The 27,711-nt window shown below is 36.3% G+C and overlaps 2 protein-coding genes across 3 annotated transcripts in view; one reads left to right on the top strand and one right to left on the bottom strand.

Moving 5' to 3' along the window:
* The first annotated feature begins 811 nt into the window (after positions 1-811).
* Positions 812-27,711, top strand: part of TSG101 (tumor susceptibility 101) — a 37,437-nt gene continuing 10,537 nt past the window's right edge. Inside the window, exons 1-7 of the mRNA XM_072969648.1 lie at positions 812-985; positions 6,915-6,999; positions 9,148-9,213; positions 12,484-12,647; positions 18,847-18,973; positions 22,352-22,418; positions 26,057-26,148. Of these exons, the coding sequence (XP_072825749.1) occupies positions 944-985; positions 6,915-6,999; positions 9,148-9,213; positions 12,484-12,647; positions 18,847-18,973; positions 22,352-22,418; positions 26,057-26,148 (643 nt within the window). The 5' untranslated portion in view covers positions 812-943. The remainder of the gene's footprint in view (positions 986-6,914; positions 7,000-9,147; positions 9,214-12,483; positions 12,648-18,846; positions 18,974-22,351; positions 22,419-26,056; positions 26,149-27,711) is intronic.
* Positions 7,380-27,711, bottom strand: part of LOC102530736 (L-lactate dehydrogenase C chain) — an 80,509-nt gene continuing 60,177 nt past the window's right edge. Inside the window, exons 8-11 of one of the 2 annotated variants that reach the window (XR_012076613.1) lie at positions 20,944-21,011; positions 20,696-20,831; positions 16,623-16,742; positions 7,380-8,052 (exon numbers count right to left, since the gene is read on the bottom strand). The gene's annotated coding sequence lies outside the window, so the exon portion shown is untranslated. The remainder of the gene's footprint in view (positions 8,053-16,622; positions 16,743-20,695; positions 20,832-20,943; positions 21,012-27,711) is intronic. The other variant, XR_012076614.1, reaches the window with a different exon arrangement.

Here is a 27,711-nt window from a genome sequence, read left to right as displayed (position 1 = left end):
CATCAAACCCAGGCTGTACAGTACCTTGAACAGCACTGTACTCATGTGGTGATTTGCAATAGAAATGACTAACATAAATGACCACGAGGGACTTTTATTAGTAGTAGAAATTCAGTTAAGTTAGAGTACCTACTCTTGCACTGTTCAAGGCAATGAGGATCTGAAGATGAGCCTGCCCTCGAAGACTTGAACTTTGACAGTGGACCAGTTGGACTTTAATAGTGGACACCTAAGAATCCAAGGTAGAAGGTAGCCTGTATTATCATTTATGCCTGGGCACAGAGGAGAGGTTTGACTTAGGGGAATGGTTTCCTGGAGAAAAAACGACCGGCTTCCTGTGAAACGAGGGCTCTGTATTTTGCCCTTATGAGTGTAATATGAATAACTTTAAAGCTTAAAAATAAGAAAGAACCTGATAATCGGAGAGACCCTGAGCATCATCTAATGCAATCCTCTCCTCTTAGAGTCGTAAAATCTGAAGCTTGAGCTAGCAGTGCATTTGCTAGCTGTTGTCACGAGGGCAAGTCAATGGCAGAACAGTTTTCTGATCAGTCCAGTGCCTTCCCACTTGATGAATCAGTCATTAAAGCTCATTGCTCATTGGCAAGATCTTTGTATCTCTTCCCCTCCCTGCATCTGCTCTCTTTTTCTAAGGGCAACTGTGAGAGGCCTGCCTATCTTACCCCAGCTCAGGGTTTCCACCCTGGGAACAGGTTCGCCCTCATCCGAACCTGACCTGGCCTGCGGAGCCCAACCCACGCTCTGCCTCGGTCGCCGACCTCGGAAGTGACGTAAGGGAAGCGGAAGCGCTGTGGTGGTGGCCGACTTCCTGTTGTTAGAGGTGGGGGGGTGGGGGGCTGGCGCCTCTGTGTGCGATTGTCTGGGGCGGCCCTGGAGCGGCTGACCCTCTGCCTGTGGGGACGGGAGTCGCGAGGCGGCCGCCATGGCGGCGTCGGAGAGCCAGCTCAAGAAAATGGTGTCCAAGGTGAGGCCGCGGCGTGCTCGTCGCTCGGCGCGCGCCCACCGTCCCCTTCCGCGCCGCCCGGGCCTGCCCGACCAGCCCAGCGAGCCCAAGGGCGGGCCCGAAGCTGGGTGCAACGCTCAGCCGCCCCTGCGGCCCCCAGCCCAGGGATGCCTGTCACTTGGTGCCCGAATCCCCGGGCCAGGGCCGGCGGGGGGCGGCGACAGTCAACAAAGGCGCGGAGCGGAGGCTGCCTGCCACCTGCCGCCTGCCCTCCGCTCTTCGGGGAGAGTTTGGAGCTGTCTGTGGGGCAGTAGTTTTCGTCTTAGTTTTTATAAACACAAAGAGGGAGTTGTACTTAATTCTCGATCTGGGGCACTCCTCCACTCGTGTCCCAGTGTAGGGATCGTCCGTGTTCGCCCTTCCCTTGCGGCCCCCAGAGATTGTGTCCTTCTCAGTTTGTATTCCTCACGCGGCTCAATAGCCCACCCGCGGGAGGTCAGTAACTATTGGTTGAATTGGCTCAATTATAAGTAAAAATGTCCTGAGAAGCCAAAACACCGGTACCTCACTATCGTGGGGGAAATAAATAGAATTCTGTTACCGTTTCAGGGACTTTTATTTGTTAGGAGTAACTGCCTTTAATTGTATGCTTATAACGCGAATTTATTTGTTTTGAAACTTGTGATCTTAACAGTTCAATACTAGCGTATTTTTTCACTTTTTAAAAAGCAGATAGGCATTTGGTATTTAAAACTGTGAATTATTGTGACAACTACTTCAGATGTGGTACCTGACACCAACCAGTGTGAACTGAGTGATTGTCTTTGTTTCAGTTTACCAAGCTAATTGGAATAAGATGTGAAGTGGCTGAGAGTTGAATCTTCTCCAATTAGACGGGTTAGCTTTTAGATACTTTTGTCAGAATGGTAGAAAGCAAAGTAGTTTTAAGCAATTGTCAGTATTATTAAAACACATTATTGTGTATAAGCTTACTTCTTTGAAAAATATACCTTTGTCCCCTAGTAGTCATCCCCGAAGTCTTTGATTGAAGAGTAACCTCTAAAGAGAAAGTAAAGTGGTTTTTGAAATAAAGCTTCTCTTGGTTGTCTAATATCTTCTAGGCTTCTGATTTTCTCTAATAGAGTAGTTACCCTTAATTGTAGAGGAAGTTTTGGGGAGCCCTGGAAGATTGTGGCCCAGCTCTGTGTTGTAACATTTATATATCACTTTTTTTTAAGTACTTTGTTTTACGGACTGTGTAACTGAAGAGTATCTGTTCCATACTATTTTTGATCTTTTAAGTTGATAACATAGTCATTAAGGTTTATTCCTTAACATATTTGTATCAAAGAGATGTTAAAATCTGCTAAGCGTCATGCTTGCGGCAAGTGGCTGGTGGAGATGGAATCTGGGACTAACAGCCGTATGTGTGCAAGACCAGAATATTCAAATACTGGTTTTTAATTTTAAAAACCATAATTAAGTTTCCTAAACTTCCTCTAGAGAAACCTGCCTTCAGAGACAGAGGCAGGACATCTTTAGAATATACTTTATATCTCTACCTGCATTCCCTTTTCTTCACTCTCTTTATACCCCAAGAACAGAAAAAGAACATAGGGAAGAGGTGGGAGAGGGCATTCTGTCTTTCTTTTGATTCTTGGCCCAATGTCTGAAAAACTGAGTCTCCTACAAGTGGTGCTGTCAGTTCTGAGTATCAGCATCTTTTCTGTCAAGTCTGTGAATAGATAGGTAGCAATAGTAAGGATAATAGAAGCAATTTGTGGAGTTACTTCCTCCTGGTTGAGGGCTAGCTTCAGGTGTTATCCTTTCAGTTGGGTGTGGTCCAGTGTAGGAACTGGTACCAGGGACCCTGGACACATTGCTAGGGTGATGGGCCTTTAATTTTTATCTGATTGTGGGACCTCCACCACTCATTATGGTACTTTGGGCCATTTCCATATCTTTTTTTTTTTAAAGATATAATTGACATACAACATTATATTATCTTTTTATATATTATTACAGATATTTTTTCCTTTGAGCATTTTATTTTAGCTTCCAACTTAAATATAGCTTTAGTTTAACACTCTGTCATCATTTTTGTAGTTAACAGAGGTAAATTTATACTGTTAGTCCATCTTGCTTTATACAAATAACTTGAATTTTTCACACAGACAACTACCTGTATTCTTACATAATATATCTACAGCTTCCTGGAGGTGGAGTCACTAGTAACTAGGTAGAAAAGAGCTGACACATTTAAGACTGTCATGCACTCCTCACTGTTTTAGGTTCTGGGAATATAACAGTGAACAGCCAGACAGAAGACTCTACACTTGTGGAATTTAAATTCTCATAGAAGGCAATAAACAACTCGATGGGTACATTAAGTAGCTGTTAGAGAGTGATAAGTGCTTTGGAGAAAAGTAAAGTAGGAAGGGATAGTGCTCAAGGGTAAAGATAGGATGGGTTGCAGTTTTACAGAATAGTAAAGGAAGGCCTTCCTGAGGTCTGTTTGATCAGAGACCTGAAAGAGGCGAGGAAGCATACTGGAACAGTCTGGAGTAAGAGCATTCCTGGAAGAAGGAAAAACAAGTGCAAAGGCCCTGAGACAGAAGCTTGTCATGCATTAGAGGAACACCAAAGGGAGCTAAGGGGACTGGACTGCAGTGAGCAAGGGGGAAACAGCAATAAATAAAGGTATGGTAGATTTTGGAGGGTCTTGCAGGCCACTGTAAGCACTTTGGCATGTATTTGGAGTATGGTGGGAAGCCACTGATCTGTTTAACAATATTGCTCTCTTTAGCTGCTGTGTTGAGACTAGATTGTAGGAGGTTAAGTAGAGTGGAGGCAGACACCTATAAAAAGGCTGTTGCAGTAACCTGAGTGTAGCTATGAAGGTGGTGAGAAGTGATCAGATTCTGGATATTTTTGAAGGTAGAGCTAACAGGATTTTTCTGACAGACTCACCATGGATGTGTAGGAAAGAGAGGCATCCAGGATAACATCAAGGTTTTTGTCCTGAGCAGTTGGAAGGATATAGATATGGAAGACTGTAAGAGGAGTAGATTGGGGGTGGGACAAGATAAGGAGTTCAGTTTTGATCGTATTAAATTTGACATTCATTAGATACCCAGATTGGTAATTGGATATACATGTCTAGAGTTAAGGAAAGAGGTTCAAACTGGAATTTTTAAGTTTGGGAGTTATCAGTGTATAAATGGTATTTTAAGCCATGCATGAAGGAGATCACCAAAGGAGTGAGTTTAGATACAGAAGAGGACCAAGAACTGAGCCTTGGCACTCAATAATATTAAGATAAGAAGAAAAAGAACCACCAAAGACATTGAGAAGGGGCAGCCACAGAGAAGAGAAAAACAAGCAATGGTGTCCTGGAATCAAGTGAAGAACATGTTTCAAGACAAAAGAATTGACTTGGTCAAATGCTGCTGATAGGTTAAGTAAGGTTAAGACTGAGAATTGGCTATTGCATATAGCCATGTGTTGCAGTTACTGGTGATCTTAATGAGCAGTTTCAGTGAAAGTGCAAAAGCCTAACTGGAGTGTGTTTGAGGAAAATGGGTCTAGTCTTTGAGCATCAGTGGTTGTTAACATCACAGAGAGCTACCTAGATATGTGCTACCTGATAGAAAAACACCATCATCTGTGAAATGATCTTGCCAGAGAGAAGTCGGGGGTGGAGAGACAGTGGGGGTGGGAATGTAAAATTTAGAAAAATAATGAAAAAGATCATAACTTCCAGATCCAACTACTAATTCACAGGAAATACAAAGGGCATAGGAACACGTACATTAAACTATACCAAGGGAATGCAGTTAGCAATATCCAAGCCATGGGAGCTTCTATAGAACAAATGGACTGATTTCTTTCACAAATAAATTTCAAAGTATAAATAGAAATAGGCCCACTGATGAGTAAGTAAATAAACTGTCGTATGTCAATATATTCGAATATTATTCAGCAATAAAAAGGAGCAAACTGCTGATAAATGCTGTAACATCAATGTACCTTGAAAACATGCTAAATGAAAGAGGCTGGTCATAAATGACCACATGGTATATGATTCTGTTTGTCTGAAATATCCAGAATAGGCAAATTGATAGAGACAAAGTAGATTAGCAGTTGTCTAGGGTGAAAGGGGGCAGTACTGGTGGAATGAGAGGGTGATTGCTAAAGGGTATGCGTTTCTTTGGGGGATGATGAAAATGTTCTAAAATTGATTGTGGTGGTGGTTGCATAATCCTGAATTTACTAAAAACCACTGAACTTTATGTAATTCACTTCAAATGTGTGAATTATATGGTATGTGAATTATATCTCAGTAAAGCTATTATCAAACAAGAGGGTGGGAGAGAATCTATAGATTAAAAGGGACCTAAAGGACATTTTAACAAATTGCAATATGTGGTCTTTTTTTGGTTTTTCTTTCAAACAAACCAAAAAATGACATGAAACTGCGTATTTGATGAGGAAAGGATAATAAGGAAATAGTGATTACTTTAGTGTGATACTAGTATCATGGGTTTATTGTTTTACATTCCTTTAATGATACGTACTAAAATATTTATGAGTGATAGGATATAATATTACAATTTCCTTCAGAATAATACAGGAGGAGGGAAAAGTGAATGAGAATGTAGATTAATAAGACTGGCTATGAGCTGATTGTTGTTGAAGCTGGGTATATTGTTGAAGCAGGGGATTTATACTATTCTACTTTTGGATATGCTGGGAGTATTCCATAATAAAAAGTTTTAAGTAGAACAGGAAGAGAGCAATCACAGACAGCAAATGTAGGCTGCTCCTTGCAGTTTTTGTTGTAAAGGGGCACTGAGAGAAGTTTGGTTGAAATGGAGGGGGAAGAGCGGTCAGGAATGTGTTTGTGTGAATAACACAGGAGAACAAAGAAAGTGTTTTTGTGCTAATAGTACTGATCCCATAGCGTGGAAAAATTGGTACTTCAGGACAGAAGAGATGCCTTTGAGTAGACCTCCTGGATTTATTGCCTAACTTTTCTTGTATTTTCTCCGTTACTGTCTGTCACTGTCTTTTTGTGCTGGTCTCTGTGAGATTTCTTTGACTTTATATTCTAATCCTTCTATTGAATCTTTTGTTTCTACTCTCCCTTTTTTTTTTTATATCCAAGAGTCTTCTCTGAGTGTTCTTGTTTCATGGATACGATATCATTTCTTCTTTCTTTGAAGTCATTAATCCTAATTCTTTTTAAATTTTCTTCTGCTCCTTGTATTTTTATTCTTACTTCCTTTCTGTTTGTTTCAGTCTGTGATGTGCTTCTTGCAGCCTTTTTTTTTTTTTTTTGGAGTAGCTGGCTGTTCCTTTTTAAGAAAGAAGCACTAAAAGCTGATTGAAAGCTTTGTATGCACGAATGGAGCTTGTCAACTGGTGAGCTTCATTGTGTTGTGACCAGATGGGGATCCCCATCTCCCGATTTCCTAATCTACCAAGAGTGTGTACACCAGATTCCTAGTTTTCCTGGACTGGATTGGCAGAAGGCAGGAGTATGAGAATAAAATATAACAAATGATAAATTGCAAAATAGTTGGTATTGACAATAAATGCTGGAAAGGGAGAGATCATTATGGGTTAAAGGAAAGTCTGGAGAAGTATTCACTAAGAAGAGGGAAAGAGATGTAAGCTAGGTCTTCGAGAATGACTAAGGTTTGATTTGGCAGAGGGCCTTTTAAGTTGGAAAAAGAGCTAAAATGGAGGTAAAGGTTTGAATATATGGCAGGAGAGAAAGCTACTGAGGTTCTTTCAGTCTTTATGTAATGAATGTTAATGATTAGTCAGAACCATTATACTTTTAAGAAAAATGCTATTAAGAAAATAAGATTTTAAGGAAACTAACCTAGCAGTAAAATATGTGCATTAGTTTTAAACTAAATTCATTTGTGATTTTCCTTTTCAGTACAAATACAGAGACCTAACTGTACGTGAAACTATCAATGTTATTACTTTATACAAAGATCTCAAACCCGTATTGGATTCATATGGTGAGTTTATATAATAAAAATATCACGTACTGTACGTTGAGTTTACTGTTTTTGTTAATGATTATAGGTTTCCCATTTTCCTTTTAAGTTTGTTGGTTTTTTTCATTGTAGGTCTGAACTCTCACCTAAAAAAAGTGTTGGAGGATAGGAAATTACAAAGTCTAATAATGGCATCTTATATTTGTTTAGTTATTTTAAGTTTTAAAATACTACTGTAACATAGAACTATGTAAATTTAGACCTAGAGGTGATGTTAATGATAGTTTAGTCCATCATTTCCCAAAATAGTATCCATAGTTGTGAAGAATGTTGCTTGAAGGGGTGGAGGGGATTCTGTGGTTAAGTTTGAAATACTTATAAATAAAATGGATTTCTTTGCAGCAAGATTTCTCAGAGCCTTTAATATGCTAATGTGTTGTGCCTCACCAAGAGGGGAGAGAAGAGAATATGTTGTTCAGTATATTCTGAAGTTAATTAACTAGTGAACCTCTTTTTTCCTCCCCAGAGCATCCGTTTATATTCTTAAGAACACATTTTGCAAAACTGTATTCTAAACTATTCTTTTCATTTTATGGATGAAGAAAACACTTAAAAACTAGTGTCCTTAATTCTGTAGAGTAGGTAGCTTACAGTTTGTGTACACTTTCTATTGAGATGAAATAAAGTTGTGATTTAAGTAAGAAATTACAATATTTAGAGTTTTTTTTTTAATAGTCTTTTTGTCCCCATTAATCCTAACATAATCTCTCCAACTCTGTCTCCTTGTAAACACCTAATGTGCCAGGGCCAAGGACAACCCATGCTGCCTCCTGCCCATTATGAGGCCCTTGGTGATGAGGGCAAAGAGCTGAATTTTGTGGCTGAGACTCTCACTCTAAACTCCACTCACCCCTAGGGCTTTTTAAACAGGAGCCTGGTGACAGAAGTGGGAGACAGCAGGATGGGAATCAGTCCTGAATTTCCTGGACAACAAAGACATGAACTGGAAGTCCTCTCCCAAATCAAGGGCACAATTCTGCCTCCTGGCCACAGACTGTACTATGGTATTTAGATCTGCAAAAAAACACATATTACCAAAATTAGAGTTAATTTTAAAATGGCTTCAGTGGGGGAATAAAACTAGGGCTAGAACATTATGGTAAGCAGATAGTTTTTACTGAATACTTAAAGAATAAATATGTTCATAAAAACTGACAAAGACTCCAGCATCATTGAACATAGCTTTATATGGCTAGACCAAGTTCTAAACCATTGTTATCAACATTCTTTTAGAGTAAATATAACCCTAAAATTAAATAAGGTGGTCTTTTTAAAAAAGCACAGAATCAGAATAAATTACAGCACAGTTTATAGCTGTCAATATAGGTAAAAGAATTGAGGTGGAGGACAGGGTATAGCTCAGTGGTAGAATGTGTACTTAGCATGCACGAGGTACTAGTACCTCTATTTAAACAAACCTAATCCCCCCCCAATTTTTAAAAAAAAATTAAAATTTTTTAAAAAGAATTGAGGTCAACAGTATAGTTCTGTGTTCTCGTACTGCACATTACAGCCTTTCCCCTATGTGGTACAGTGTTAATTCCAAATCATTATTACAAATAATAGCAGTCCATGTAATACAAATCATGTGCCCTAGTTAGTCAGTTATAGGTAGGAAAACTTAATGTGATGTGAGAAATACTTGTATTAAAAGAAGATGTCTGATTTGACTGGAAATTTTTTTCCTTTTTAATACTGTGGTTTGATACTATGTTGGGATTGAGAATGACAGTGAATGGGGATAAATATCTAAGAAATCTAAAATTTAATGCTACTAGGTTAACATTTAATATGGTATCAGTTAAGAGTGATTTCTAAGTAATTTTATAATCATTGGTTGGGGACCCAAAGCGCATACTTATTGGGACTGTAGCATTCACATTTATTTTTCCAAGTAATTCATAGCATCTTTTCTTTACTCATTCAAATGCTGATCCCATGAAGTGAACCAACAAAGGATACTTTATTATTGGATAAAATGTATGAACATTAACAAGTTAGTCCTTTTCAAGGGTAATAATGAGTTTTCACCAGTGTTTCTGAAAGAATAACTTATATGGGAGTATCTGTGGGAATGCTCATTGATTAAATCATTTTCTTTCCTTTCAGTTTTTAATGATGGCAGTTCCAGGGAACTAATGAACCTCACTGGAACAATTCCTGTGCCTTATAGAGGTAAATGTCTTATATGATTTATGTTCCAGCATAGATGCATTTTAAATCACATTTAGTTGCCAAAGAATTATAAGTAAATTAAGCCTACTTTCTCATGACTTTCATGATGATATAGAGACTTTAACTTCTAATTGAACTTCATTTGGCAACAGCACTTAATATTTTCAGCTTTTTTTCCGCTTCTTTTACAAGCTGTATCAACAAATAAGTGCCTCAGTCACTGGAAGAGTTTAGTTTAGTAAAATCAGAGACTTTTAGAACTAGAAAGGGATCTTAGATGCCTCCTAATTTAGCTTCCCACCATATTCAAACTTATCTCACAGTGGGATGCTGTATAGTATAGTGGCTAAGATAGAAGCTTTACAGTCAGGGCATAGTAGGGTTTTAGTTCTCACTCTGTAATCTGTTAGTTTTGTGGCAATGAGTGTCTGTAACATTTGGATAATAGTACCTGACTCAAAAAGGAATTCATTTGTGATAATGTATGTAATGGACTTAGCACAGAGCCTGGTATATAATAAAGAGATACCAAAAATAACTATTATTTAGAAATGTAATGCTGATAATGGGAAATTATGTCTCTATTAGCCAGTCAGCCACCCTCTGCTGGAATACTTGCCATGATAATGGAGCATTCAGCTTCATGAGCGTCTGTTCTGTTTTTGAACAGCTCTGTTTGTTAATTATTCCTGGCAATTAGCTAAGAGCTGTGTCTCTGTAACTTACCCATTGATTTTACATAGTACCTGCTATGCATAGGGGTTAGGGGCTCTGGATACAAAGGTAAATAAAAGATGTACTTTCTGTGGAAGAACATACACAAATAGAGGAAACAATAAATAGATAGTTAGAGTATTCTATAACTGCTATAGAATAATAAAATATAAAGATGCTGTGAGATTATAGAGAACAAGAACACATGGGAAAATCATGGAAGAAATAACATTCAAACTTGGTATTAAAGGATGAGCAACCATTCATAACAGAAGGGACAATCCAGACAGAGGGGAAAAAACACTAGAGTATCAGTATTTTGTAGAGCATATATGATAAATTTAGAGAAGGTCAAGTAAAATTCATTGTTACTAACTTTGCCTTTGCCCTGAGGAAGTAAGTTCTGGTGAGGGAAATAGATATGTGGGGAAGAGGGAAACAGGAAACTGGTAGACATGATTAAAGACATACAGCACTATATATTTTTAAGGTATATAGCATAATGATTTGACTTCCTACCTCAAGAAATGATTTACCACAGTAAGTTTAGTGAATATGCATCATCTCTTATAGATATAAAATTAAAGAAACAGAAAAAGATATTTTTCCCTTGTGATGAAAATTCTTAGGATTTACTCTCTTAACAGCTTTCATATATAACACATACCAGTGTTCATTACACGTATCATGTTGTACCTTACATTCTTAGTAATTATTTTATAACTGGAAGTTTGTGCCTTTTGACTACCTTCCTACGATCCCCCCCCCCCCAGTCCCTGCCTCTGGTAGCCACAAATCTGATCTCTTTTTCCATGTTTGTTTGTTTGTTTTTGAAGTATCATTGACCTACAACACTATGTTCCTGTTACACAGCGTGGTGATTTGATTTTTCTATATATTTCAAAATGATAACCAAAATAAGTCTAGTTACCACGTGTTACCATACAGAACATTACATAATTTTGATTAAATCCCCCATACCCATAATTCATTTATTTTGCAGCTGGAAGTTTGTAACTCTTAATCTCCCTCACCCATTTCTTTACTCCCACCTTCCTCCCCTCTGGCAGCCTACTATTTGTTCTCTGTACCTATGAGTCTATTTCTTTTTAGTTTTGTTTGTTCATTTGTTTTGTTTTTTAGATTCCACATATAAGTGAAATCATACAATATTTGTCTTTCTCTGTCTGGCTTATTTCATTTAACGTAATACACTCTAGGTCCATCTTTGTTGTTACAGATGGCAAGATTTCATTCTTTTTTTTATGGCTGAGGAATTTCCACTTTGCATATATACAACATCATCTTCTTTATCCATCATCTATCAGTGGGTACTTAGGTTGCTTCCGTACCTTGGAATATTATTGTAAATAATGCTGCAGTGAACATAGGGTGCATATATCCTTTCAAATTAATGTTTTCATTTTCTTCAGATACCCAGGAGTGTAATTGTTGGATCATATGGTAGTTCTATTTTTAATTTTTTAAGGAGTCTCCATACTGTTTTCCATAGTGGCTGTACCAGTTTACATTCCCACCAGCAGTGTACAAGGGTTCCCTTTTACACACACACACACACACACACACACACACACACACATAAATTTTATCTAAGCTAAATCTCTGTTCCTTCAGTATTTTTCTTATGGCATAGTTCCTAAGCCTAAGTAATTCTGGAGAATTCTTCATTTGCACAAAGCAAAGAATTTTGGGTGGTGGAAATAAAACTGTTTTATGTATTAGGATATATACTTTTGGATTTTTTTTCCATTGTAAAAGTACTTTTGTGTGAAATAAATCCAAAGTCCCATGACTAATTTCTTAAAGTGAAATTTATGTGTATATACTTTTATGAAGTAAAACTATTTCTAAGGGAGATAGGAAATGTATCTGAATTATGTTAGGTGATTCAAATGGCTGCTTCAAAGAAAAATCTTTGATTTATGTTTAATATATTAACTCTATTGGAGCCTTTGAAATACTGTTCAGTTTGACCATACATAGTCAGATTCCTCAACTGAGAGAAATTCTACTACCTAAAACAAAGAGGAGGGTGACATCATTGATTCTGAAACTACTACTGAAAATGCCGTATTGATTGGTCAAGCTGTGGACACTAATCAGCATCTGCTTGGCAGTTGGATTAGGTTTTACAGTCTGGCTTTTGGCAAGCGAATTCAAGTCCAGTTTGTATCACTTTCTGATAGGACACCATAATGGTCTTCCTTCTACATGCCTTCCCAGTGAACTTTATAAACTGAAATGGCAAGAGTCAAATAACAGAGAATGGCTTAAACCAAAAGATAATTTGTGAATAAAGTTTTTACAGCAGCAAGCAGTCGCTGGCAGAGTAGTGATCAATTAGCTCCTTAATCCTGCTGAGGTATTTTACAAACTGAAAATTGAGAAACTACACTTAAACAGAACCTTGAAGCATAAAATATTTGTTGTAATTTTTTTTAAAGTGTTGCTTAGTTGTAGCTCTTTCTTGCTTATTTCCTAAGCCATTACTGAAAAATAAAAATAGAGTAACTGAAGTTTCTCTTTCTCTCTCAGGTAATACATATAATATTCCAATATGCCTGTGGCTGCTGGACACATACCCATATAATCCCCCTATCTGTTTTGTTAAGCCTACTAGTTCAATGACTATTAAAACAGGAAAGCATGTGGATGCTAATGGGAAGATATATCTTCCTTATCTACATGAATGGAAACACGTAAGTATCAACAGTATTCTGTGAATTTATTGTATTTTATATATTTTGTTCACTAGCATCTACTTTTTGTTACACTCAAAGAAGATTCCAAGGAAGATAGATAAATTCATGTAAGATCACTAATCACTGAGCTGGGTAATTAGAAAAGGCTCTCCAAAAGAAATATATTTATGTAGAGCTTCATAGTTTACAGAATATGCATAGTCACTGTTTTCTTTGCTTGAGTTGAACCTTTTAAGACTAGACAGACTTCACATACGGGAAATGCATTTTTAAAAATATGGTGGCATGAATTTGGGAAACTGTTCAAATCTCATTACTCAAAGTGTTCCTATCAAGAAGTAATAGTAGTAAGAAACTTCTGTTTCTGCCTCTCATAGTATAGCTCTGGGAGTTCCTATTAAAAATCTGGAAAAAGGAAACAAAGTACACAAAACATCTGTGCAGGGCTTTGGGGCTTTGGAGACCTGTTTTGACGCAATTAGGACTTGCAGGGCCAAGATCCCATAGAGAAGGGAACTGCAAAGAGATGAGTCAGCGTTCTACGTGTTTTCCTTAAGAGTATTTATTGATCTTGGTGGTACAGGGTGAGAGGCTGAGAATCTGGGCAGAAGGCCTTACCTAGAGGCAAAGATGTCTGTAGAGTTTCTAACAGTCTCACAAGGCTAAAAAGACAACAGTTGCTGTTCTGTTTGCGAGGCAACCAATACTTAAGGAGCCCGGATTTGGGAGAAAAGGAAGCTACAAAGAAGTGAGCCAGGTAATCTGAGTTTCCCCCTCAGTGGATATGCTGAATTCCTAAACTTCAAAGACAAGATGCTAATAAAAAGCTAAGGTTTTAAAAAGACTTTGAAAAACACAGCCAAATTCTCAGCAGTATCAGGTTGAAGAGGTAATAGGAGTTCCAAACCTTATCAAGGAGGAGGGGTTTAAATAAATATCCTAGGCTCTTAGTCAGCACCACTGGAGGAGCACACCCCAGGAGTGGGAACTTGGCAGAAAGAGCCTTATAAAACCTAAGCCTTGAATCAGCTCAGGCCCTGATTATATTAAGGTGATTCTCACAATATCTGCTGGCCAGAGGATAGAGTGAATGTCCTTGCTGGAGGAAGATAATATATAGAGCCTGCATAATTTTTCATGAACAGTGTCCAGCATACAATTTAAAATTACCAGGTACATCATGAGACAGGACAAAGAGGGAAAAAAAGACAAAAGAAACAAGACACAACCATCCCCAGATATCTCAGTTATCAGATACAAACTTAAAAATAATTGTGGTTAATATGTTCAAGATAGAGAATTATATTAAAAACAAACTAAGTAGAAATCTTAGAACTGAAAAATACAGTAATAGAAATTAAGAACTCAATAGATGGGTTTAATAGCAGATTGGACTCAGCAGAATAGAGAATTAATGAACTGGTAAATGAGTACTTTATATTTTTAAAGCTGTTGACTTAGGAATAAACCTTACAGAAGATGTACAAGTCCATTTTGGAGAAAATTTTAAATTTTATTGAAAGATATTAGAGAAAACTTAAGTGAAAGGAAAGAGGACCTTATTCATGGGTTAGAAGACGCAGTATTATAAACATGTTGGTTCTCTACAAATTGATCTGTGTCCTAACAGAAATTTTTGTTTCTTTGTGTATTTGTTAATTTTGTGAACTTGATAAGCTAAATCTAAAATTTATATGTAAATGCAGAAGATTAAGAATAGCCAAGAAAAATACAGTGGAAGGGACTTGCCCTGCAGATATCAAAATATATTTTTTAAAAACTAGTAATTAAGATAGTATGGAGTTGTCACAGGAATATTAAAATGGATAGATGGAACATAATAAAGAACTCAGAAAAAGATCCACTATACAGGCACGCCTTGGAGGCTCAATTTCAGACCACCGCAATGAAGCAAATACTGCAATAAAGTGATTGATGCAAATTGTACAGTTTCCCAACGCATATAAAAGTTTATGTTTACACTATGCTATGTAGTCTATTAAGTGTGCAGCAGCATTATGTCTAAAAAAATGTTCACACCTTAATTAAAAAATACTTTATTGTTAAAAAATGCTAACCATCATCTGACAATGCAGAGTTGCCACAAAATTTCAATTCGTAAAAATCGCAGTATCTGTGAAGCACAGTAAAGTGAGCACGATAAAACGAGGTATGTCTGTATATTGGCACTTGATTTGTAACCGTGGTATCATAGCAGATCATTGCAGATAACATTAACTTTTCAGTAATGGAATTAGAACAGTTAGATTCCTATTTGTATAGTACACAGAAATCACTTTCAGATAGATTGTGAAAGGCAAAAAGATCAGACTTTGAAAACAATGTAGGAGACTGCCTTCAGGTTCTTGCAGTAGGTGAGGTTTTTTAAAACAAGACGCAAAGCTTTTACTATAAAGGAAAAGACAACTAAATTTTACCTTGAGTTTATGCAAATTAAGAACTGTTCATCAGAGACACATTAAAAAGTGTGAGGAGACTAACCACAAATTGCAAGAATATACTTGTAATACTCATCTCCAACAGTATAATATCCAGAACATAAAAATAACTTCAGGGAATCATTAAAAGAAAGAAACTCAATAGAAAACTAGATGACACTCTTAAACAAGTACTTCACAAAAGAGAAGTCCTAATGGCCAGTAAACATATGGAAAGATGTTTAACCATGCTAGTAATGAAGGCGATGTAAATTAAGACCATAATGAGATACCATTATATACGTATCACATTTGCCATTTGACAACACCAAGGGTTAGAGAGGATGTGAAGCAAGGGAACTCTTAGGCACTGCTGATGGGAGTAAAACTAACACAACTACTTTGGAAATTAGTTTGGCATTACCCAGTAAAGTTGTTAAGTGCATTTCCACTCCGTGGTATATACACAACAACAAGGTTTCTCAACCTCAGTGCTACTGGCATTATGGGTCAGATAATTCTTTATTGTTTATTTAATGGGAGAGCTATCCTGTTCATTATAGGATGTAGGATCCCTAGCCTTTATCCACAAGATGCCAGTAGTGTAACACACACAGACAGTTGTGACAACCAAAAATGTCTCGACATTTCTACATATTCACTGGGAGGCAAAAATAGCTCCCCTAGTTGAGAACCACCGCACAAGAGTTACCTGTGCACATATATACTAGGAAACATTGCAGTAATGTTCATGGCAGCATAAATAATCAAAGACTGGATATAACCCAGATGACTATTAACAACAGGAGAATGAATAAAGAAGTTGTATATTCTTTCAGTGGAACACCATACAGCAATTAAATATAAAAATTATATTAATATAAATTAAATAAATTATAAATGAATTTATAACTGTCCTCTTTAACAGGAATGTATCTTACAAGCATTGCTGAAACATGTCTCAATAGAATGTACAGTTTAATTCATATGAGATTCAGAAACAGGCAAATTTACTTACTGTTTAGAAAATCATTTCTAAGGTAGTATGTTTAAAGTAAAGAAAAGAATGATTATCCCCTAAGTCAGAGAAGTGGTTACCTGAAGAGTAGACAGAGGGGCATGCAGTCAGGGACTTCTAAGACTTCCTGGCAGTCTTGTTTCTTAACCTGGATGATGGCTGCACAAGTATTTTCTATATTGTTACGCTTTAAAGTTAGATATGTTTTATACATTTCTGTATGTGTGAAATATTCGACAAATCTAACAAAAAAGACATAATGTCAGCTAAATTTAGTGTTCGAGGCTATATCATGGAAGATCCTAGTTGTTAGCTAAGGACTTTGTCCCTTAAAGGCAATCAGGAGTCATTTTAGATTTTTGAACAAGAGTGGGTATTATAAATCAATGATTATTAGGTATAATGTCTGAAGTGTACTAGAGAAATACATCAGTTAGTAGCTCTCTGACTAAAAATCACTAGCTGTCCTAAAACAAACCCCAAAATGCTAGAGACTTAACACTGGAAATTTCTTGCCTTGATAATTGTTCACTGGAGTGTTCCTCGTTGGCAGGCAGCTTGCCTCCACTTGGTGCTTCAGGGACCCAGGCTTTTTCCAATTTATGGTGCCACCATCTCCCAGGACTTCAGAGTCCTCTGCATCAAGGAAGACAAACAAAGAGAGGCTGGTGAAGGAGTGCTCTCCTCCTTACCTACCTTGGGTTAGAAGTTAAATCTCTGCTGCTTATGGTCCATTGGTAAAAACTAGTTGCAAGGAGGACTGGAAAATGTCTTTCCATCCTAAGTAACTGATTCTCAGCACCACCTCTGTATTATGGAAGGGGGAGTGTGAACTTTTATAGAAAATTCTCGGTCATGATAAGGAAGACTAGAAGCCACACAGGAGGCTATTGCAGTGTCTAGCATGACACAGAACATATGTTAGGGCTGCTGCTGCTTATCCTATCTTACACTGATCCTGAACATGTGTCGCATTCTGCTTAGAATGTAAAATCTGACCTTTTTATTGCTTGCTGGAAATGTAAACAAAAAGGTATAGAAAAGAAAGCAAGTTTGCAGTTTTCAATAGGAAAGCAATTTTATAAAGATACGGCATTTGAGCTAAAATAAACTGCAGTATTCTTGCTACTTTTTTCATGTCCTGTATCATTCTGAATTAGTTATTTGTCATTCTGAAATATTCATGACCTGTTGCTTTATAATAGGCCTGGAAATAGATTTTAAGAATAGATTAATTTTTCTTCCTTCAAAGACTTTAGTATGAAAGAAGTAGAATGTTAAATTAAATAAAACTTGTCCTGACAAAACTATGGTTCTAAGACTGCATAAATGAAGTACCGATTTATACTACCACGTGAACGGACCTTGAAAATACTATGCTAAGTGAAAAAAACCAGACACATATTATATGATTCCATTTATATGAAATGTCCAGAATAGGCAAATCCATTGATAAAATAGATTAATGGTTACCAGGCCTGGGGGGGAATGGGAAATTAGAAGTGATTACTAATGGGTACAGGTTTCTTTTGGGGATGATAAAAATGTTCTGGAATTAGATAGTGGTAATGGAAAAAAACCCACTGAACTATAATACCTTTAGAAGCTAAATTTTACGATATGTGAATTATATCTCAGTTTTTAAAATGCATAAGTTTGTGATTTAGTTGGGAGTTTTGTTGGACTGAACAGTTAACAAGAGATTAAAACGTGGTCTCAATAGTGACCCTCCCCCCTACACCAGCCACAATCTCCAGCCCACACTCCTTGGTGCTACACAGATACTGTACATGCTTACTCCCAGTCCTAGCAAATAAGTTCAGAGACAAACATTAGAAGGTATTGGGATAGTGGAAATCAGCAAGCTTTCATAAGAAGCTTTCTGAAATGTTATCTATTATCATTGTTCATGCACTGGGACAGAATTGAACAGAATTGGTGCTTTGGAAAGTTGAAAACTGCTAGGGAATTCTTCTATTGGGAGAAGGGGAAGTCATGAAGATTAGCTGATCAAGATGATTGAGTAATCCTTCAGAACCTAATGAACTCATGAATGAAGTATATGAGATGAGATATACACAAAATATAGTAAGGTTGAAAATGGAACCATCAGATAAGCCAGTTTGAACAACTTTGCCTAGCATAGTTTGGCTTAAATTAGTGATCAGTAGATATTTGAGATAAAGTTTAGCAACCTTTATGGGATACAGGCACTTTCTTGCTAACTGTGGTATTGAAGGAAGGATCCTTTAACATTTAGTATCGTGAACAACAATCTAGTGATTTCTAAAATGGAGTCTATCTGTAATTTCAGAGTTCATAATACTGTCTTTAATAAAAATTAATCTGGGAACATGTGTTTCCAAGGTAACATTGTTATTTTAAAGGCCTTAAATAATATTCGTGACTACTGCTTACATCCATCCCCGAGTTTGTGCCAGATACTTAATTTATCCATTGGGAATATAACAAGTTTTGGTTAGCTGTATGGTGTCAAATGAACAACAGTAATATCTGAATTTTTCAGCATACTGCTTGGGCTAGTGCTGTTTTTATATACATGAAGCAAAAACCTTGCTACACATAAAAAGTCAAAATCACCTTTATTAAATTAATTAAACAGAATTTTCATGTTTGAAAATGATCAAGCTGAGTTGAAAACAGATAGGAAGTAGCCAGATTTTTCATTTTTGCCAAAAAGTAAATCTGTAGCTGACTTAAATTTGTTTTCTGTTTTTAGCCACAGTCAGACTTGTTGGGGCTTATTCAGGTCATGATTGTGGTGTTTGGAGATGAACCTCCAGTCTTCTCTCGTCCTACTATTTCAGCATCCTATCCACCATACCAGGCAACAGGGCCACCAAATAGTAAGTAGAATTGAGATTTGATTTTTAAACTCATAGAAATAAAAGAAAACCATGTAAAAATATTTTTGTTAATAACTCCACTTTGCATTTTAGCTTTACAAGTTAGTGGATTTGTTGGAGGTATTCTGAGGCCCCACATCTGCATGTACAGATTCCCAACAAAGACTGGCATTTGGGCTTTCGTTTGTGGGTAGAAGTCTAACTATGGGTGTGCTGGATTCCAAAACGGAGAAAGAATGCTGGAAGAGAGCTAGAATTTTTGTTTTTATTATGCATGCCATGGAATAGCTTTATTTGATCAGTTTGGAAGTAGGTATTAACATGAAAGACAATCTGCCCTCTCCTTTTCTTTGCAACTCCAGAATCAGTGTTGTAGATAAGAATCAATTATAAAATCAACTAAATCATTCACGTTCAGCTATTCTGGGTATACACAATGGACATCTAGCTCTCAGTTTTCTTCTCCTTAGTACAGCCAATTCATGATTTTACTTTGAGTAGAGAGGTTGGGGCCATGGAGTCAATATCAGTTCTCCCCTGATTGGTATACATTATTTCTGTTATTTCTGGTTTTTTAAAAAATAATTCTTACTGATACTTTAAAATCACCCTAGATAATTGAGAGTTGGTTGTACTTAACTTGTTTTGACTTTACTAAACCTGTATTGATTTGTGTTTTGAGTTGTGATTTTTAAATAAATTTTAAGATTGTTAATTAACCAAACTTATGTATCTTATAAATTAGATTATGTGAGCTTTCATTTTTCTCCTGATGAAAATTATCCTCTTCCTTTTTAATTTGTTCTGTCTTGAGAAGCATCTTGACTCACAAGTTGAATGGGAATTTAACAGGAAGAATTTTCTGAATCCATTTCCTTTCTTTCCCTCCTTTCCCAGAATAAGCATGATTATAGCATTTAGTAGCTATTTTAATAAAGATTTAGGGATTCTCTTGGACCAGAAATTTGTTGTCATCTTAATAAAATATCTTGGCTTTAATATCCAAGATTAGATAATCTTGCTCATCTAAGTTTGAAATGCCAAATATTTCCTAGTTCATCATTTATTTTTATTTGCTCAAATAACATAGCCAGTTACCACTTAAGATAAAGGTAACCTTTCAGAAATTTAGACAGTCTCCTAAGCAACAATTTTCCTAAGTTTCTTTGAGTTTTATATTGACGTTGGAAGTGAAGCATTCTGGAAAGAGACCACACTAAAGAGATCACTATTACAGTTCAGTTTTTCACTCACTCACTATAAATCACATTAAACAATCTAGATCTAATATAAGTAAATTACTAAAAGAGACTAATTTATTATCTATTCATTACAGTTTTAATACTTTTATGCATTTAAACAGTATTTATTATGATCAGGTATGACTGCAAAGAAATGAAGGTCTGAATTCCATTTTGCACACATACACCAAGGAATAGCCCAGAAATTTGGATCCATACTTAAACAAGTACTATCTCCTAGTTGAGAAATTATATTCCTCTTCCTCTTATTATTATTATAATAAACATTTTTGATCTCCTAGTTTTAGGATGACTTTTGAGCTAGCTATAAGTCATACTAAAAAAAATGTTATGGCCAAACCTCATTTTTTGATGACTAACAGTAACAGTCAACATTTATTGAATGGGAACTATGATACAGCTTAACACTTCATATTAGTTCTTATTTAATTATTATAATAACCCTGTATATTATGCATACCTGTATTCCACTTTATTCTGGCTTTGAAATTACTTTGCCTCATTATCTGCTTCCTTACCAGTCTTGGGTTCAAATAACTTTTGTTTCCCAGAATCAAAATTTGAAGACTTTGGTTGAATTAGTAGCTTTTTGGAACCTTAGAAAAGGAAAATTGCTTATAATTATGAGGAAATTGCTTATAACTATGAATTGGTGGTTTTTATGTGTGTGAGAGTATTATGGGGAAGGAAACTAGTAATTGACTATACCTGTTGCTGACACGTAATTAGTGACCTCATCTTTTGATGTTCATAAAGATCAACTTTGTGCTTTGCTCCTGGGGAAGAAAAAATGTTTTATGGAACCTTGCAATCGTGACATTTGGGGAGTTTTTCTCCCTTTCTGAAATAGCATTGAAAATCATCTTAGCTTCATTATACTTAAGAAAAAAATTTACTTATGACATCTATAAATTCATCCTAATAGGAAGACAGTGAACACTGATACTTGGAGATGTAAGCTCAGCAGTTCCGATAAAGACCCTTGGTCAGAGCCCAGCATACTTCTGCCACCCATTTGGATTATGTGCTCTAAAAGTTCATTTCTTGAAGGTTGCACCTCTTTTGCCTTCAAGCCTTTATACCATTCATCTACTAGATCACTTTTGTTTATGCTCCACCTCCTACATTTAGATTAGCTACTTCCTGTATAATCCCATATATAGCACTCTACTTCCTCTGTCATAGCACTTAACACTCCTTGCTTGTTTATCTCCCCCACTAGACTATAAGCAACTTGAGGCCAGGAATTCTTTCTTTTTAAATCAAATTCCTGGTGCCTGTCACATGAAGGCACTAAAATATTTATTGGATTAAGGGCTATTTCATCATTGTATTCAGTGAGAAAAATTTCACTGAGGATAAATTCCTTCTCACACAAGTCATTTCCAGATAAAGCCAAAGTTAACTTCTTCTCTTTTTCTTCCTTGATTTTGGTTAGCCTCTTGGCACCACTGACTAGTTCTATGTCATTAGTGTTCTCTTTAAAATGTATATAAAGCATTCTTTAAGCTTGCTAGATTTGAATCTTTTTCCCCCTAGTATTTCCAAGATTTGTTTGTTTTGTTTTAACCAGTCTAGCTGAATATAAGTTTTGTATAGGACTTCTTACAGTAATTTGAAGTCGTTTAAAGTCCTCAATCAAGCCAACAAAACCAGCTGTGCTAATTGGTCAACATAGTCTTAAAAGAAATATCGAAAAATTTCTTAGATATAATAAAGAGGTCACTTTCTAAAAAGCTGACCTTGGACCAGAGGAGGGCAGAATTACCTTCCTCTGAATTCCAGATTGAACTGGCTCCTGTCTCAGGTTATAGACTCCTTGAGAGCTTGAAGAGCTGACCAGGTTGACCTGTTTGCCAGTTACTCCTTGTTGGGATTGTCATGTGTGTTGTCATAACTCATGTTTAATACTTTTAGAGTTATGTGATTTGAAGGTGTTTATTAGTTGCAGTAAAGAACTAATATGGGTGGAGTGTTTGTTTTATTTTCGTACTGAGATTTGGATTCTTCAGCTATATGAAATTTTGCTGTGGTTTGATGGTGATGTATGTCTTATTGATAACCTCTATATCTGGGACTATGCATATTATTTTTAAATGTTAAAAATTATTTTTAGCTTCCTACATACCAGGCATGCCAAGTGGAATTTCTGCATACCCATCTGGATACCCTCCCAATCCCAGGTAATGAAAAATTATCTTTGAATAGTTGTATTAGAAATTCTATTAGATCTAGAATAAAAGTAATGGGTGCTAACTAGGGCATTAAAGTAAATTTAGTTGCAGTTTAATAGAGGGTAAAACTCAATTTATTGGTGAAATTTTATAATATGTACATAGTTCAAAAGGAGTTTTTTCCATTCTAGAGAAATGCAGCTCCATTCTGTTTACAGAGAGGAAAGGGGTGGGAAATGACAATGATCCTGATTAGTTTTGGAGACCTTGATATTCTTTGCTGCTTCCCTTTAAGAACTTTGTATAACCAGTATAAATAGCTGAAAGGTTAACAGAATACTAATTATAATGACTTCAGCCACAGAGAAGAATATTTTAATACCATTTAAAAAAACTGATCTTTTCTGTAAATTACAGGGAATGAATTAATGGTTCACATGGGGTCAGTCTTGTCTCTGTGATATTTATTCGTTCATAGACTACATGTACTACCAACCTTTATTATCCACAGGATAATAACAGAGGTAAATTAAATTAACAGTGAAATTAGTCTATGAATAACACACACTAGAAAAATCAGTGAGAGATAATTATTAACCTGTGTGTTAAATGTGCACTCTTCCCAGTGATAATCTAGGAGTACTTTTCAAAGGTAGTCTTGGGGCTAACTTAGAATGCAATACTGGCATATACTTGGTACCTAGATGAAGTTGTCAGCTAGTCAAAATTAACAAGAATTAACAAGTAAATTTTAACCCTGCTAACTCTTCTTAGCTTCATAGAACTCTCACAGATAAATGCAGCCAGATTTCTTGAACACCTGCTGTAACTAAATATATGTGTACATATGTCATATGCAAGATCTTATAAGTTAAATTTAGCAAACATATTTATTTTGGGGCCTTTTCTTACTTTCAGGGACTAGCTTATAAGGTAGTAAACATCCTGTCACACTTAGATTGGTAAGCAGAGACTAGATAGAACACGTCAGAGACAATAGAGAAAGATCCCTATGGTTGTTATATATCAGTAGGCTATATGTTTTAGGTTTCTGGAGGCCCTCAATTTTCTATTTAAGTTGTAGAAATGGAATCCTGTCTGAAGCCTTGAAATGATAAGCCTTGGAAATTGCTAGTAAGAAGGAACTTTGGGCATATAGGGAATGGTTATTAGAAGCACAGTAAGGAAATGGACTTCTGAACAATAAAGCCTCTTAAAAGAAACTTGTAGATAAAAATGAAGGCTTAAAAATATTGATAAAAGTGTAAATCTTACTCATTTATATAGCCTTAAAAGTATCTTTTGTGAGCTTATTTGTAAGAAGTTCCCTTTTGAGGCAGCTGTTTTTCAAAGATTTGATGGGTTTTTTGTGAGTGTGAAATACAACTTTTAATCCCACAATTTGCTGATGAGTTGTTAAAGGTAACTATTCAAAATGCCATCTATTATCTTTCTGCATATGAAAGGTCTTGGCAGAAGAGCCTCAGAACCTCTTTCTCGTCTCTCTTTGTCCTAAAGGAGAATTAATAAATCAGTCACTCCAGGAATCTTTATTTTAAAACAATGAATATGAGAGGATTTATTCTTGCTCTAGGAAGTTGGGCTAGATGATCTGTGAGGTCTTTCAAATCTTAAGATCTTTTGAAAGTTTTATTTAGCACATGCAGCATGTATACAAGGAAACTAAGAAGTATGTCAGGAATGGTTTTTCCAGTTTTGCTATGTGCACTAGCAAGCGTGTCTTATTAGGAAACAGTTTCTGATAACCAGCAAAGACAGGAAATGGTAGGTGCTGCAATGAACAGCTTTAAAGGAGAGGTCACATGTGATTTGGAAGTGGGAGCTTGGAGGTAGCTTCATAAATGAAGGAACTGGTTTATGAGGATGACCTGGAGAAGAAAAGTAAGTGTTTGGTGGTGGAGGGAGCAGCAGACAGTACTAACATTTTATAACTGAGAGAAAAACAAGTTTTCTTTTTTACTCAAGAAAAATTATTAACCGTGAACATAGAGAATAACCATAAAGAAGAAATTAAGCACACTAAGTGAAGAGACAGGGAGTTCTCTGAAGTTAGTATCAGTAGGCCTGGAAGAGTTTTATACCACCTTACTGAAAAATTCAGCAACATAATCAATGATTGTCTTGGAAAAAGTATGCAAAATGGTAGGAACTCCAGAAAAAAAGCAAATTTATTCCAGTCTTCAGAAAGGTAGATTCAGAAATTTGAATAAGATTGACATTGCTTCCTTGCAGCATTACAGCATGGATCACTAGAGACTAGAATAAAAGTACTGTGCAGTAGCCTTCAGCTCGTGTCCTCTGGGAGCAGAAATGCTTTTTTTTCTTATTTTGCTTTTATACGAATAGATAAAAGTATCATGATTACATTGAATCTTCAACAAGTTATATATAATATTGTTCTGTTGGGGACAAATTATGAAGTGTGAACTACTAGTACAAATAGGAGAGAATCTTTGAGGCACCACCCTGAAAAAAGGGTTACTAAGTATAAACTCAGAGCTCTTGCTCCGGGGCTCTGGGCTGGCTCTTTTTAGTCAGTAATGTTAATGAACTCCAGGAGGCATGCTGATCAGAATTATAAATGTCAGAAATCTGACAATTGTAGTTAAAATATGATTAATCAAAATTTATTGTTTTGAGTAACAGGTAGCTAGTAATAATCCTGTTTTACTTTTCTTCTCCATTAGAAGAGAAACATTGCCAAACTAGAGATCATTCAGAGGAAAGTGATTAGATCTGAAAACCATGGCTTTGAAGAATGTTTGAAGGAATTAAAAATATTTCACCTGAGAAGGAGGATATAGCTCAGTGGTAGGATGCGTACTTAGCATGCATGAGGTTCTGGATTAAATCCCAGTATCGCCATTAAAGAAAAGAAAAAAGAATTCACCTGAAGAAGAGAAGACTGAGGGGAAAGTGTTAGACGTCTTCAAATATGCAAGTGATCTTCCAGAATGCAAATTTAGGACCATTAATTAGAAGTTACTATATCAAAATGAAGTTAGTGTTCAGTAGAGAAAGATGACCATTTGTCAGGGATATAGTAAATGATATTTATAAAACAGTGTTCGATAGGAGATTGGAGGAGAATACTTCTAAGTAAAGTTCCTTCTGACTCTGATATGAATACAGGAATGACACAAACTTTCCATAAAGTGAAAGGAAAGTTTTTAAAATGTTATTTAAAGGAGTACTTTCAGATCAGATATTTGAAAAGGCTATCAATGGTAAATGGTTATCACAGGTAAAAATTAAATAGTATTATTTCCCTATATGCTGTGAAATCAGAATGGAAAAAAGTTCTCAAAATATTCATTGCTTCCAGTTTTGATACTATTGGACTGCCCTGAGAAAGACTCTTAGTGGCTTTGTTCTGCTGTGAAGATGACCCTCAAATAACCAGGGCCAAGCAAAAGTATTTTAATCATTTACTTTAAGAGTAAATCCAGTGTCATTAATGGAATTTCTGTAGAACTTTGCTTGAATAGACACCTGTAGCTCTAAAACTGTAAAGTCATTAACTGGTAAAACAACAAACTGTCAAGCTTAGCTTCCTGAATGAGGTTCTTAAAGATACTATAGTGTTGGGTCATCTTAACATTTAATGTTTTCTGTTCTTTTTTTAGTGGTTATCCAGGCTGTCCTTACCCACCTGGTGGTCAGTATCCTGTCACAACAAGTTCCCAATACCCTTCCCAGCCTCCTGTGACCACTGTTGGTAAGTACCCTACAAAATTATATTTTTCCACATAAGGAAAGTCAAAAGTCTCCTGTTGTGAGAAGTGCATTTTTGTTTTTTATTGGGTAAGTTTGACATGTAACATGTTTAAGAGAGGGGTATGGTGTGTTACTTTGATACATTTATATATTGTAATATGATTGCATTGTAGCAGTATTTATTACATAATTATCACACAGTATTATTGCTATATCCTGTGCATTAGATCTCTATGGCTTATTTATTTACCACTCATTACAAATTTGTACCCTTAAATCCAACAATCTTACTTTTACATATGAAATGTTAGAATACCCTTTCTTTTTGGAGCCAAAATTCTTGATCATCAATGTGCTATAATTTTAAACTTAAAGTGATTTATCATCATATAAATGAGCCTTATACCAGGGCATAAAAATAAATTTGATTGACTCTTACTACTATTTCCTGTGTGTCACATGTTTTTATTGGTGAACCTTACATGTGTTGAACTGAAAACGATACTTAGGTTTTCCTAGCCTGGCTATGTGTGAAAACAGATGAGCATCTTTAGGAGAAGAAAGCACCGTTGGGAAATAGGAATGGATCAAGTAAGACAAATTATTGGGGACCAGTAGTTCTTGCTTTTTTATGTTGCTTGTTAATAGAGCTACTTGAAATGTCATTTTCTTCAGCTGAGAAAATGAAAGCAATTCAAGAATTCTTCAGACGCCCACCCCTACATGACTGTCTGCCACCACCTGTGCTCCCATATCTGCCTTCTCCCTGTTACCGTAGATCAGTTATAGTTGCTTTTACCCACTAGATCGCTCTCTAGTTTACCCAAGGACATCATTTCAGCAGTTTCCCCCCTCATCAGTTTTTGTTCTCTACTTGGTTTCTCTCATCAGCACACAAAAATATGCCCTAAAATAACCTTTAAAAATCCTCCTGTTAATTTCACTTTCCCTGCCACCATTATTCTGTTTTTCCATTCCCCTTTGCAGCAGAACTCCTTGAAACAATTGTCTGTACTCATTGTCTTCAATTCCTCTTCTTCCTTTCACCCTTGTACCCGTCCATTTGGGATTTCCCTCATGTCATTCCACTAAAACTGCTTCTCAAGGTCACCATTGACCTTTTTATGGTGTTAAATTCAATGGCCAGTTAAATATTCTCCACTTACTTGGCCTGTCAGCAGTATCTGACACAGTTGGTTACTCCCTTCTTGAAATACTTTCCTTTGTTGTTTTCCAGAACCCCAGACTCACTTGTTTTCCCTCCTATCTCACTGGTACTTATACTCAGTCTCCTTTATAGGTCCCTCCTTTTCTTAATGTTGGAATGCCCCTGGCTCTGTCCTTCGCATTCTCTATGTTCACTTCCTGGTGGTATCTACCAATCTCATAGCTTTAAATACCATTTCTATGTCCATAGTTCCCAAATTTATGTCTCCAGCTTAGCCTCTCTCCAAAATTCCAGATTCTTTTATCTAGCTGCCTTCTCAGTATCTCCTCTTGGATATTTAATAGATATTTCAAACTCAATGTGACCAAAATTAAACTTTCAATCTTTCTACCCTGC

This window comes from Vicugna pacos, chromosome 10, assembly GCF_048564905.1.
Source record: "Vicugna pacos chromosome 10, VicPac4, whole genome shotgun sequence".
Classification (NCBI taxonomy): domain Eukaryota; kingdom Metazoa; phylum Chordata; class Mammalia; order Artiodactyla; family Camelidae; genus Vicugna; species Vicugna pacos.
Note: the sequence above shows the minus strand (reverse complement) of the source record. Positions and strands in the feature narration are given on the sequence as shown.